This window comes from Aptenodytes patagonicus, chromosome 1, assembly GCF_965638725.1.
Source record: "Aptenodytes patagonicus chromosome 1, bAptPat1.pri.cur, whole genome shotgun sequence".
NCBI lineage: Eukaryota > Metazoa > Chordata > Aves > Sphenisciformes > Spheniscidae > Aptenodytes > Aptenodytes patagonicus.
In genome coordinates this window covers 16,246,572-16,260,648 of record NC_134949.1, presented here as the reverse complement: position 1 = coordinate 16,260,648, position 14,077 = coordinate 16,246,572, and the positions used below count along the sequence as shown (strand labels likewise).

The following is a 14,077-nucleotide window of genomic DNA, read 5'->3' as shown; positions in this document are numbered from 1 at the left end:
GCTTTCCTTGCTTCTGTGCTTGTATTCTCCTATCTACAACCAGAGAATGCCTCTTCCTCTAGCCCCAACTGAAGGAAAATGGCCAAGATAGCCGAGCTGAGCATCACCGGTCAGAGCGTGCCTACCCGACTGGACTCAACAAGGGACATGGGCAACTGATGAATCCAAACAAGAAAAACAGCCAAGATATTTAACTCAACAAAAATATAAAGACTTTTGGACAAATACTGCAGTAGATTTATCAGCTCTGTTGACATGTGAGGACATCGGTGCATTTAGCTTTCAGCCAGCTACACAATTAAAGAGCTTAGGGTTTTTTTGGCAAATGGCTTACCTCATTTTTATACACAAACTCATTCCAGTTAGGTACTAGGACCTTGTTTAAAACCACCTGATGCTTGTGTCTGAGATCTTGTGCTGTTTGCACATGCTTCACTGCACCTCAGGCTTGAAATCAAGTACTTTGTTATACTTCTGATGATTCCTGTGTTGCTTCCAAAAGCTAACCATTAAATTCTGATTAAATATCACTGGCCAAGAATATAGGGGATGCTTTAAGTAGTTAAAATGTGTGGTAACTGCAAGATACCACTTCAAGCTGTTGTATCTGGGACACAGAAAATACAGTATCTAACAAAGAATGAGAAAAACCCACTCGGACTTCAAGAGCACTTTCCTGCGATAATAGGAGACCAAACGACAGAAGTTTATTTGCTGAGGTCTACCGGCAGTCCATTAGGTAACACATGTATCCACTCAGTGATGTCCATAAGGAAAAGCTACCATTTATAATCACTGTACTCATACGCTATCTGCAGTTCTGTAATTTACCATGCATCTACTCCAACAGATCTAGATCACAGATACATTCAAGTATGATCAACCCTTCCTCATCTTCAAATCAGGCTCCTGCTCCATCTAGTCCACTGAGACTGTTCTTCAGTGACTCCTTCCTAGGTAAGTTCCAGACCACTACTGAATCCTTATCCTTCTTGATATGCCAGCCACATATAAATACATTAGGTCTCTTCAAACTCCCCTTAAACCCTCTCTTCCAAGGACTCACATGCCTCAACTAAGCAACACAATTTATATAAACTCAGAGCAACTGCTTTCGGCTTCTTGGTGTTTGCTACTTCTGCTTTAGATCTGAAAAGGACCCCGATGGCTCACCCATTTTTCCTACCTATCATAGTCCTTTAAAGGAAACTACTCTCTGCAAGCCTTGCTTTGCTTAAGTCCTTAGATCATCACAGCTACACCACTACTACTATAAGCACCTTGACAGCAGACTGTGCTGGAATGCTGACACCACATGAAAAGTGTCCTGATCTACTCGCACATAGGTATCAGTTGTCTCTTGACTTTGATGATCTTTTTTTCTGAATTTATATAACCCCCAGCACAACAGTTTCCTGCTTTATGCCTGGAACAGACAATAAATAACAGAAACAACTGACTTACATGTACCTTTATTTTGAGAGTAATGGCAGTCTCCATAGAAGGATATGCATAGAAGCATACTTTGCTCTTAAAACTACTCTTCCAAAGAGACCCTACACATACATACTATACTCCCAGCTTCCGGGCAGATCAGATACAAGCCTTGTTCAAACTTGATTAAAATCTTCTTTGTGTGACTAAAACCCACAGACTATATAAAGTATAACACCATCACTTTGGAAGATTTTACAAAATAATTCCCTAAGCATTGTTTCAATTTTTGTTAAACAGCAAAGTCTTAGAAGTATTAGCAGAGATGTGAAGTGTTGTTAGGTCGCCATACAAATATCACCTTGTTCCCTCAGTAATGCAGAGTTTGATTCAAAGACAAAGTAAGTGGAAATGTTAACAATGGTTATACAGTGTCTGCATTACACTCACAGACAGTTCAGGTAAGTCACTTTTCAAACCTTTATGTTTAAATTGATGAGTCATTCACATGAAAGATGCCTACTACATGGAACTGACATATTCCTTCCTATCCCTTAGGATTTTAAATTAAATTATAAGTTTTGATTGATAGGAGCAACATGCCAGCAGATGGAAAATTATTACCAAGTGATATATCCTTATATTATCTCCTTAATAAATTTCAAGACTATGTCAAGGTCATTTTACAGTTCTACAACATAAACTATCAGAATTTTAATTACATAAGAGCTGGCAAAAGTATTCTCAAACATAATATTCTCAAACTCATAATTTTCTGACCTTAACAGCAGAAACACATTACTATATTTATTACTACAATTCTCAGTTGTCAGAATGACCAGTAGCTCAGTCACTTTGACATTAGAAACATAAAATGAGAATCGTATTTTAAAAAATACTGGTTCTGTGATACAGTGACAGTATGAAGAATACTGATGTCTAGTTTGCAGATAAATCAGATTGCCAATGAGTTAACTCAAGAAAATAAAGTACAATAGCTAATATACTTACTGTATGTATCCTAAGGCTATTAAATACAATAAAACCAGCTTCAGTTCCTAGGTTTTCAGGACTGACCCCAATTATATACTTTTGCTAAATTCATAAAGAAAATATGTATTTCTGCCTATTAGCTATCTTGTAAAATTACTATGTAAGAGTACTAAATATTGGTGCTTTCATCTCAGTGGTGTGTATTTGTACAGTGAGCTTAGGAACATTAACCACATGAGGGTGACTAATTCAAAGATGAACAACGGAGCCCTTGTGTGTTCAGCACAGCTGGCACCGCCTGTATTATTTTAATCAAACTCTGAAGACAATCGGTTCGGGAAGAAACCTGAGAAAGTTCTTGTGCACAAGTATCATCTCCCTAGGATATGAGCCTCAGGGTTAACCTAAGCTTAACACAAAAGTTACCATTTTCATACAGTAGCCGAGGTGAAAAATATTGCTTAAGCAAAACAAGTTCACAGTATGTCTTCTACAGCTGACCAAGTCTCAAGAAGTGCAGTAAGAGAGACAGAGACATGAATGAAAGGAGACAAAAAGACCAAGAATACAAGGCAACAGGACAATGGTCATTTTCCAGAAATGGGTGAATATCCCAGAGAAAGGTAGAGTGGAACGGTCACACCTTTGATTCTTTAAAGATTGGGAAAAGGCAGTAGGGTAGCTAGTGCACATGCCCTAACCTTGACCTCCTTCCAGAACCAGGCAAGTCCCCAGTAAAAACGGGAACATGTTTACTGAGTTTTGAGTAGTCAGAATAATAATAGGAATGGCTATCTTATCTTTTAATTTTTAAGATTACAAATTTTGGGATGATGCTGTTTTGTACTCCTAAATTTACCTCTGAGCTTCTCTGTGGCCTTGATGGTTAAGTAACAGATCACAGCTGCTGAAGAGATTACAATCAAAGAGAAGTGGTCACACTGCAAACATCTATACAACCTTACACAGGTTGAGTGTGAAAATGGAGTTTGATTTAAGGATGGCACACAGATGAGCATTCACCTTGCCTTTCCTCAGTGAGACACCCACCCACTTCCAAATGTGAGGAGGCAAAGAGAATTGCAGTGTCCAGGGTATCCTGCTGGGTTTGCGTTATTTCCATGATGTCTTTGTGAATGAAGATTACATTCAATTTTTTTCACTGATTTACAGATTATTTTTTGGCTGTTGATCAACTATGATATTATACGTCTCTACACCAAATGAAAATATTTTACTCGATATTTGCAGCCTATCTTACTGCTTGTTTTCTGCAAGCACTGTTTTCTCTCTTTGCACGGCACAGCTCTTTCAGAATGTAGTATTCAAGGTGCTTTTTTGAATCAGGACAGTGACTGTGTTCTTTATCTCCTAGTCTGTTCTATCTTCATTGTTATTCTAGCAGCAGGAATTAATCTGTGCAGAGGAATATGAGTGTGAGGGAACAACAAACAGACTGTCTGTAGTAGCTCTAAGGCTTCCATAATGGATACCCACACTTACTCTAACCCAATGGATTTGCAAACATAAAAAGCGTCTTTACTCTGCACAGTTATCAGTGAAACTTTTGTCAGCAAAATACATTTTACTGATGATTTGATAACTTATAAATACATTTTGGCAAAGACAAATACAAGTTATATTTAGGAAAGATGCCCATACTCTGAGATGGCCAAGCTGCAAACAGGTTTAGACTGACTAAGCGTACCTCACCTCAGAGAAGCACTGCACCACCATTAGATGAAGGAGACTATGAGCTGCATTTGTGTAGACACACATATTTAAAAGTGGTTATGGTGGCTACAGGTAGATGGCATTACATGTTGATCTTCTGAAGTCCTGCTGTCTTTTGCTTTTCCAAAACTTTCTGAGACCTCTTCAAGGCTTGCAAGATACAATGCTAAGCAATATGAGATACCAGCAGTTATACTGAAGCAAGCTAAAATATGGATTAAACAGCAAGAGACCACTGCCATTAAGTTGCTTCATTTTACTGTGATTGGATATCTTATTTGTAACTATCCCTACAGTAACATTTGCTACCCTACATGGTGGCTATTTGTGCAGCTTCTTTAATGCCATTATTCTTAGAGTAGCATAGAAAATATGCAAGACTGGCATTATGCAGAGTAGACTTTTACTTTCAAATCCTCAAATTTGAGGATCACTTTGACTCAACTCCCTAACAGCCACGGGGAATACCTTCAGGGCCAAAAAGGAGAGAGAGGTCAGCCCCACAAAATACAGCCCAGCCTTTAGTTTTCCTTTGGTTTGCAGTCCCCACCTCTTCTTCCTTCCAAGACTATGCATGTCATGCTGAAGTTCTTCTAACCCGAGTGGAATGGTGAAGACACCATCTACTTTCTCATGACAAAAACATTTTTTTAAATTTCACTCAGCTTATTAATCATGTGCACAGAAAGCAGGCATACCTGTATTTTGAACCACCACTTTTCCAAGTCAAATACAATGTATGCCTGTATGTCATCCCCTCCAAAAATAATTTAGATAAAAGAATAGATTAACATATATTCTCTATGTGTAGCTACAAGAGCTTGGCAGAAAGGCATGCCGAAACTAAGCTCCTCTGGAGACATCACTGGAGAAAAAAACGTTTAAAATGTTTTTCCTCCCTTGATCCATGCTGAAAGCAAACAATATTTCTTGCACTTACTACTCCTTTGGCTGAAGACACCTGGAATTTTGAGGCTTCCTGGTACGGAGTCAGTGGCTGATACCACCTCCCAAAATGCACACTAATATTCATGATGTTGAAGGAATATTCTTCCTCTGACTCTAGCAAGGTCAGGGTTTGGTGATGTTTTGAAGCATGAAAAGTGATATCCCAAATATAGTTTTAGATACACAAGTGTGAAAGTTCTTATTAACCATATAAATGCCTATTTTTTTAAAAAACCTTTTAAATAGCGGGTGCTGTAGCCTAATTCTGTGATCTGTGGACAACTGTATCCATTTATTAGTTTCAACTCTCCTGGCTTTTGTGTCTCTTTACCAAGGTATACTATAAGATTAAAATAGGAGCAACTAAAGCTTTCTCATATGTTGCTCATTATTTCACATCCCCCTCTACATGTTCACTTTTATCTGTAAACTAAGAGAGCTCCTCCTATTTCAAAATATTCCCAAATGAAAATATTTCAATTCTTTTATTGCTCTTTTCTAGACCCTTTGAATTTCTATCATATCTGCTTTTGCTCACTTCGTGTCAGAAACAGAAATTATGACAGATTAAAATATTCCAATAATTCATGAAACAACATGCCTTTACTAGAACTACCTGCTTTAATTTTTCATGTTTTTGCCCAGAAGTGCACACTGAGCAAGCCATAGCAAGTCTAAATTTCCCTCCTGACTAGCTGTGGTTAACTGGAAAATGAAAACTGTGTCAAATAATTTTTCATTACTTCTTAAGGTGGACTAACCATATTTCTCCCACGCAGATTTTATACTGTTTCAGGTTATATAATCATCTAGCTTTATTAGATAACAAATAATGAGTTCTGCAAATGGTGCATCTGTGCTCTCCAGACATCCTTTCTAAATAGTTAACTTAAGTCCCAGGCAAATCCTTTTGACATCCTGCTATTAAAGTTATCTTATTCAGAAAGGAGAGCATTTGGAAGCTCTTCCCCTCTTTGCATCTTTTAACCGGATTACTTGCCATTTGAAAAGCTGTATAGGCACATCTCAAAAATTGCAAAATATAGTTGACTCTGCAGTAGAAAACAAGTAAAAATACAGTTTTTGCATGTATGGATCCTCATATCTGGTAGTATCTAATGTTGCAGTTATTAGCATCTATTCACACTCTTTTGAAGACCTTCTGTCCCCTTCCCAGGGGTCTATAAAGCTTCAGATCCTCAGAATCTTTCACCTAAGACATTGTGCTGGCATACGAAAAGCCATGAACTGTATTTCTAGCCAATATCGCTAGGAAAACTAGAAGCGTACCTCTCATTTCGTGATATTTATCTCTATTGCAAACACATGTAAAACAAGAACGTAAGTAAGAATTTCTTCAGCCATTTAACTAGTCTTCTTTCAAAAGGGAATTTTCTAGTCTGCCAGCTAAATGAACATAAAAGCACTCACATGTGAATAAAACCCACAAAATACAGAAAATGACACATTCCTAACACCCTAGAAGTTATGTTATTTGAAACTATGATTCCACATGAAAGTGCATCTTCTACCCACTATAGAAAAAAAGGTAAAAAAAAAAATCACATTTGTTTTAATTGTTAATTGATCTGTAATTATCTGAAGATTATTTTTTTTCCCCACTCAGGAAGACAAAAGGCAAGGAACACATCTTCTGGCAAGGAACACATCTTCTTGAAGAGTTTACAGCTGTTACATATGACAAATCTACAAGCAGACAAATAACAGCAAACATACTTACAAATTACTTTTAAATATTCCTAACTTTGTGTCCACTATAAATTGCAGCAGGTGTGGTATAATAGAGGAGATTTCAAGTGTGGAGTTTGCCGCTTAACCACCTTATTCAGTTCAAGAAACTCCAAAGGATTATTCAGAGCATTTAAGCGAAGAGTCTAATTTTCCCTATTGAGGGAAGTTAGGATTTTAACTTTACGTATCTAGTTGAGTTCCTTGTACTAGACTTTGTGAATAATTGTCTATTACTTACACTAGGTTGTAAAACTCAATTAATTGGAAACAATTTTCAAGAAGATTGGATGAACGATCATGAAATCTCACCTGTATTTTGTGCAGGTAGAGTTCTGATGTGAAGGATCTGGTGGATTAAGTGTGATTCTTGGCGAGACCTGAGCTGATAGCAAAAATCCCGAAGCTAGGATAATGAGTGCTACAGCAGTACCTAAAAATACAGATAAAGAACAATGTGATACTTTTCTCCAGAGTACATGAAATAATTCTCTATTGAACTGAACTATGCTCGGGAAAGCAAGGCACCCCGTTACTATGCATACAGCATTTGCTAAGGAGTTGTGATGAGAACCTAAGAAAAATACCCTTTGCCACATTAACATCTAACCTAATTCAAGATGTGGAAGTCAAGTGCATCAGGTTTAATGTCCAGATACTAAATTAATAGGTTGAGACTTTTTTTTTTTAATATGTGGAATTGAAGACTGCATGAATGAACAGATATATTCTTTTTGGTGTTGAAAATAACGCTGTAAAGGTAAAATTTAACAGTGACTTTGAAATCACCACACTTCTTCCCACTCCCACATCCAGACTCGCAGGCTTTCCTGTAAAATAGCAAATAGCATCAGCTTTTTCATTGACTCTACTTCCCTTTGTGAAACGAGAGAAATTTGACTTTTCATAAAAGCACTACCAAAAAGCCCAACTGCAATTTCTGATCTTGTTTCAAAGAGCACACATAACATCTGCTAGGAAAAAGTCCCCTTCCACCTATTTGTTCCTGTCGCCCCCAACAAATTCCTTGTGCACGAGCTGGGCAAAATGATGAGAGGGAAGGTGGCAAAAAAGGTTCACACTTTGTGCAACAGGCCATTACTAGAGCATAACCCGTAGTTTTCCCATAGTTTTCCTACCTTATTTGTCACACACACACAATATGCTGTATCATTTTAATGAAAATTGATATACTTCACTACTCATGATACTACTGCAACCACCCCAAACTCAGACTTATAAAACCTCTACATCTTGCTACCTGACGAGGCATCGAGTTCTATGTTGTATAAAATACCCTGTATACCTATCTGTATACTCACTATTGATGTGGCATGTTTTATTTGAGAGGTCACATATAATGTGTATACCCTGATCTAAAAATACAAAACTAGTAATAACGTTATTTGTGAGCTAGTTACTAATGATCTAATAACGTTATCCTTACCATACAAAAACAGACTCACAAACCACTAAAGCACATCCCAGTTGGAAGGCAGCATATATTTAGAAGCGTGCAGTGATACAGCTTAATGGTTGAGGGCAAATTAAGGATACTGTATTCAATTCCAAATACTCATCATCCCTTTGCTCTGTATGTTAGAAGCATGTAAGTAATTTTCTCAGAAATGCATCTGTGCAAACCTTTAGAAATGCCAGTACATTAAAAACCTTAACATGTCACTCTGGTAATCTTTAAGCAATGTTGTGGTTTAACCTCAGCCGGCAACTGAGCACACACAGCCGCTCGCTCGCTCCCCCCGCCCCCCGGTGGGATGGGGGAGAGAATCGGAAGAGTAGAAGTGAGAAAACTCGTGGGTTGAGATAAAAAAAGTTTAATAATTGAAATATAATAATAATAATAATAATAATAATAATAATAATAATAATAATGATAAAAGAATATACAAAGCAAGTGATGCACAATGCAATTGCTCACCACCCGCCGACCGATGCCCAGCCAGTCCCCAAGCAGCAGCCCCCCCCGGCCAGCTTTCCCCAGTTTATGTACTGAGCATGACGTCACATGGTATGGAATGTCCCTTTGGCCAGTTGGGGTCAGCTGTCCTGGCTGTGCCCCCTCCCAGCTTCTTGTGCACCTCCAGCCTTCTCAGTTGGTAGAGCATGGGAAGCTGAAAAGTCCTTGACTAGTGTAAGCACTGCTCAGCAACAACTAAAACATCAGTGTGTTATCAACATTATTCTCATACTAAATCCAAAACACAGCACTGTACCAGCTACTAGGAATAAAATGAACTCTATCCCAGTTGAAACCAGGACAAGCAATTACACATTATCTGGTTTTTATTTTAGGGTTTGGGTTTTTTTGGTGGGTGGAGAGCAGAGGGAATGTCTTGGCAGTTTCAGGGGTGGGTTTGATGGTGTTTTTAAAGAGAAAAGCAAGAGTTTCCTAGCAGGCAAACCCACCAAGTATGTGAAAAACTTTTTCTGAGATATAAATAATATCTTAAGTACCAAGATCTGTGCAATAAAATTATTCATGAATGTGTCTGTGCAGCAGCAATGGCTAATAGGCATGAATATGCACGAACTGGAGATGATTGGACCACACATTTACCTGAACCGAGGCAACTAAGACCTTAAACTCAATCACAAACTATATGTGAAGAAAGCACCTAACCACCATAAAATGTGGTTTCAGTTTATTCTATACTTGGCTTTGTACTGCTATGGCTAGTAGGTATGCTAATAACCCCAGTTTTCTAGGCAGGCTGAATATTGCACTAGATTTACTGTACTTTCAAAATGCCATAAACCAGACAGCAAATATCGTTATACAGGGCCTATAATCTTATTTATATTCATTCTAAATATGCTTTGTCTGTCTTTTAAGTTAACCAAATACACTAACACTCACTTCCAGTACCTCTGCAAATGTCTTATTTCTTTGGAAAAGTACTGAATATGTAACCTTGGCGAATGAAGTTTATTGCATATTTTCATTCTGTGGGAAGTTTGCCTATGATGAATAAAAACATACAATTACAGTACATCATTAGCTGAGATGAAAAAAAAAAAAAAAGGAAATATCCTGAAGATATTTTAGATCCTCTCTGTTACAAAAAGAGATACAAATTGTCCAATGCCCAAATACCACCATGTTTTCAAATTGACAATTTCTGAAGGGGAAAAAGGAAAACACAAATAAAATGGATACTGCACTAGTCAAAATTCCTGCATGTTTCCCAATTAACAGCTTTGAAGAAAGAAATTAACTGAAGAAAAAGAGCAAAAGAAAGATAAAGAAATGATGCCAAGATATAAAATGAATGGGAAACTAAGAGGAATCAGTAACTGTAGTAAAGAGAACTAAAAAGGTGTTTGGCAGACACAGTTTACTATAATTTTCCTAATGCTTCCGGATCTATCCGAAAGGTTTAATTTTCCAAGAGTTGCTAAAATTTGAAAATGATAAAGATACATTAAATTAAATGTAAAATAGCTCTTTCCCAAATGTTTTCAGAAAGCAGGAAAAGCTGCATGAGTTTACAAAATTAAATTACAGTATGTTGGCTTTTAATCAAAATATTAACATTACTATCTCTCTACTGATTATTCTTGTAAGTTATCATCTAACAAACATCAAATCAATTAACCTTTACCAAAAAAACTCCCACACCCTTGCAGCAGCAGGCAAAGGTAGTAGTTTTGTCCTCATTCTATGTAATGGGAGATTGGGGCATACCTGGCTTCTCCAAAGACCAGAGAAGCAGCCAGTAATAACTCAGTGTGAAAGTCGGTGTCCTTAGAAACGCAAACCAACGTAGAGCAGTAAAATACAAGTTTACCCCATGAGAAAACTCATCATGGAAAACAAATCCATCAGCAGATTTAGTAAATATCATTTTATTAAACAGCCCTCTTGCTAAGAAAAACACAGCATAACCACCACTACCTCAAAGTGTCAAATATTGCATAAAAAAATTCTAAATAATACAGAGAGGTGACATACGATTTCATTACTGTCATTATTTGTGTCTTCCTTAAGGAGGGACTGTATGATAAAGAACACAGCAAGCAATGCAGCATGGATCAAGTGATGCTGCAGACCGGCAACCGACCACAAAAGGACCAAGAATATTTTTACCGAACAACTACTTTGTGTCCAAACATGATAAACAAATAACTCTTAACTGTATTATTCTCCTTCATACACACAATTCTGTGTCTTATTTCTATATTCTTCTCTGTTCTATGACTAATATGCTTTGTATGAGACATTTATATCTACATTTCAAATGTATGACCTTTGAATATGTTAACTGGAGCCAAAAAGCAAAGAGTTCTGTGATTGTATGAAAAGTCCACATGGGAATCACACCTATACAGCTGGGTCCAGATAAGCAATAAACTCCTGAGGGGCTGGCCAGATGTATGAGGCATCAGGGCCAAATATATAAACATATAAATACTCCATTCCAATGAAGAATAAAGGAGAGGCAGCACCCAAGAACCAGAAGTACCAGTGCAGTGCAAGGAGAGATCTACTTTGCAGAAAGACAAGAAAACGGACAAGTACCACTGGGGAAAAGAGGGTATTGAGCATAGGGAATGGTACAGAACTTGGTCTTTCCCCTCTGAAAGACTTGGCACTGGCTGGAGACATTGAAGAACTTATAGGGGAGATGTATTTTAACTGATCTGGAGATAGACTGTGATAAAAGTAGCAATTTGAGATTTTTGTTCATTTTTTTTAAGATGTGAAGAACATGCTTTTCTAATCTCCTCTGTCATGGAGGACATTTCTGAACTTGGATTGTGAAAAATACTTCATGTTTCCCGACTCCAAATCAAAACGGTAACACTCCAAATACACATTTATTTTAACTTGGAAATACCAAATAGCCTCCAAACTGCATGTTTTAATTTACAAATTTGAGTAACTGTGTATCAAACCAGATGTGACACTATGCCATCACTGTTCTGCCCATATAAATGCATTCAAATACTGTGAGTGTAGATTAACTCCCATCCCTTGGGAACTGCAGATGGCCAGCAACTTGGCAGGTGGTCCCCGACTCTGCTGTGTTGCATTAACTAGAAGTTTGGATCCCTGACAGCGACAACAGAACAAAATATGGAGACATTAAACCTTCCCAGCTAAGCACTTGTGAACATTATTTCAAGAGGAGCAGGAACTGTTTTCTCTCTTCCAAACCCTGTTCTTGGAAATGTCTGAACCTTTCAGACGTTCAGCCAGAGGCAGGTATTGGTCACAGATCACTTCAGCCAGAATGAGCACGTAACGCCGGAGCAAGCAGGGACTTACTGGGTAAACGGCAGGATGCGGCTGAGCGTAGGCAAGACTGCTTGCTCTGCCTTTTCCTGCTTCCAAGAGATGGCTACGTGATGAGTTATGGTGTTTGAATCTTTGGAAAAAACATACAAATCCAGAATTCTGTCCTTTAGTATCTCATACAGGAGATGAATTAAAATCACATTAATGTAGGTAAGGCATTTACTGTATTGTATTTGAGATAACTATGCAAAGAACTGCATTAGTTTTTAAAAAGTGCTGAAATGGCTATGCGATACGCTTTCTCCAGTAGTTCTTGATAAGATGTTCTGAATTCACATTAATGAGCCAGAAATCACATATCACATATACACACACGAGATTTAGAAACTAAGCAGCTGTGAAGTTCCAAGCATTGGATTCCTTATACTGAAAAAAAAGGGTAAAAAGCTAAATGAAAACATTGTCAAACATGGCTTGAAGAAGAAACTGCACCTGAAAAAATAACATGCTAAACCTCTATTTTTTAAATTAGCCTTTAGCTGTGGTACTATACTACTAGTCTTGAAAAGCTGTATGATTTCAGGGAGAAGACGAGGTCAACACTGTTATTTTAAAGAGGACTACTGTGATAAAATTAGCACTTGAAATTTTATTTTCATTTGATTAATAATTATGAGGAATATACAACACACTAATTAAGCACTCACCTGTTAAGCTACCAAGTGTAAGTTTCCGGCGACCCATTCTTTCAACGAGCCAGACTCCCACGAGAGTAAAAATGAAGTTTATAAATGCTGTCAGTGCAGCCAGCCAGATTGCAAGCCTGTCGTCTTCAACTCCTGACATCTGCAAAATGGTAGCACTGTAGTACCTGCGAGCGGAGGGAGAGACAAACACAAACACCACTGATTACAATTTGGCTCATGTTATAGTTTCTGATTTTAAATCGAAAAAGATCATAACAAATATCAAGTGTGACCTCCTGCATAATGCAGCTGCAGACTGACACCCAATTATCCTGGGAAATCAGGCGTAACCAAGGAATAACTTGCGCTTGACTAAAGTTTTGACTGGAAGACATCAAGAGACGAATTGCCATTCCCTTGGCTGTTTATATTTTCAATGGTCAATCATATTCTGCTAGAAATGGGGTTTGCATTTTTAATTTAAATAAATCCGGCTTTCAAATCCAGCTGTTGCTTTGTGCTCTATCTTTTTTCTGCCAAAACATGCAGGATTTTAGCACTCTGTGTACTGTCTAGGGAAAGATAGCTCGAAAATCTAATACGTTTTCACTCCTGCAAAAGGTCATACAGAACTAATCTATGGCATCCAACACATTGCAAGCGACACTTGCAACCTCCTGGTTTTAGGTTTTGCAGTTTTATTTCACTGCCACCGAAGCGCCCGAAACCTTCTCTATCGTATTACTTTTGTCTTAACGAGAATACAATTGCTTTGAAATGCCTTAGCACCACATTGCAGGGACATGAATCTACACCCAACAGGAGCGTTTGACAGAAGTTTCCACTTCTCTCTAAAACCAATCAACCATTCCACACAAACAGTAACTCATAAATAAATCAACTGAGCAAAATGAAAAGGGAAAAAAAAAAAAGGAAGCCATCCACCACTTTTCACAGAGATCAAATGAACACAGATATTGTGCCTATGTTCTCAGGGAGAGCTAAATAAACCTTCAAGAAAACACGAGTAGTTTTGTTCATGCTGCAGAAGTACTTTTCATCTTGTTCTATTAATCTGTGCTGACTGAAATACTGAATGTTCAAGCCCTCAAATACCTTGCAGCCTATAGGCTTTCACAAAGGAATAACCATCAAAAATGTCAAAGCTCACTCCCCCCCCACCCCGGGTCAAAATGCAGCTTGCTTTAAATGTCCCCTTGTTGTCTTAATGCCCAGATGTGTTATCCTCAGAAATTTTAGTGGTCTACATTTT

General features: G+C 37.8%; 1 protein-coding gene across 1 annotated transcript in view; it reads right to left on the bottom strand.

The window, feature by feature from the left end:
• SLC2A13 (solute carrier family 2 member 13) overlaps positions 1 to 14,077 on the bottom strand; it is a 171,772-nt gene that overhangs the window by 37,762 nt on the left and 119,933 nt on the right. Inside the window, exons 5-6 of the mRNA XM_076328876.1 lie at positions 12,826 to 12,989; positions 7,171 to 7,291 (exon numbers count right to left, since the gene is read on the bottom strand). Of these exons, the coding sequence (XP_076184991.1) occupies positions 7,171 to 7,291; positions 12,826 to 12,989 (285 nt within the window). The remainder of the gene's footprint in view (positions 1 to 7,170; positions 7,292 to 12,825; positions 12,990 to 14,077) is intronic.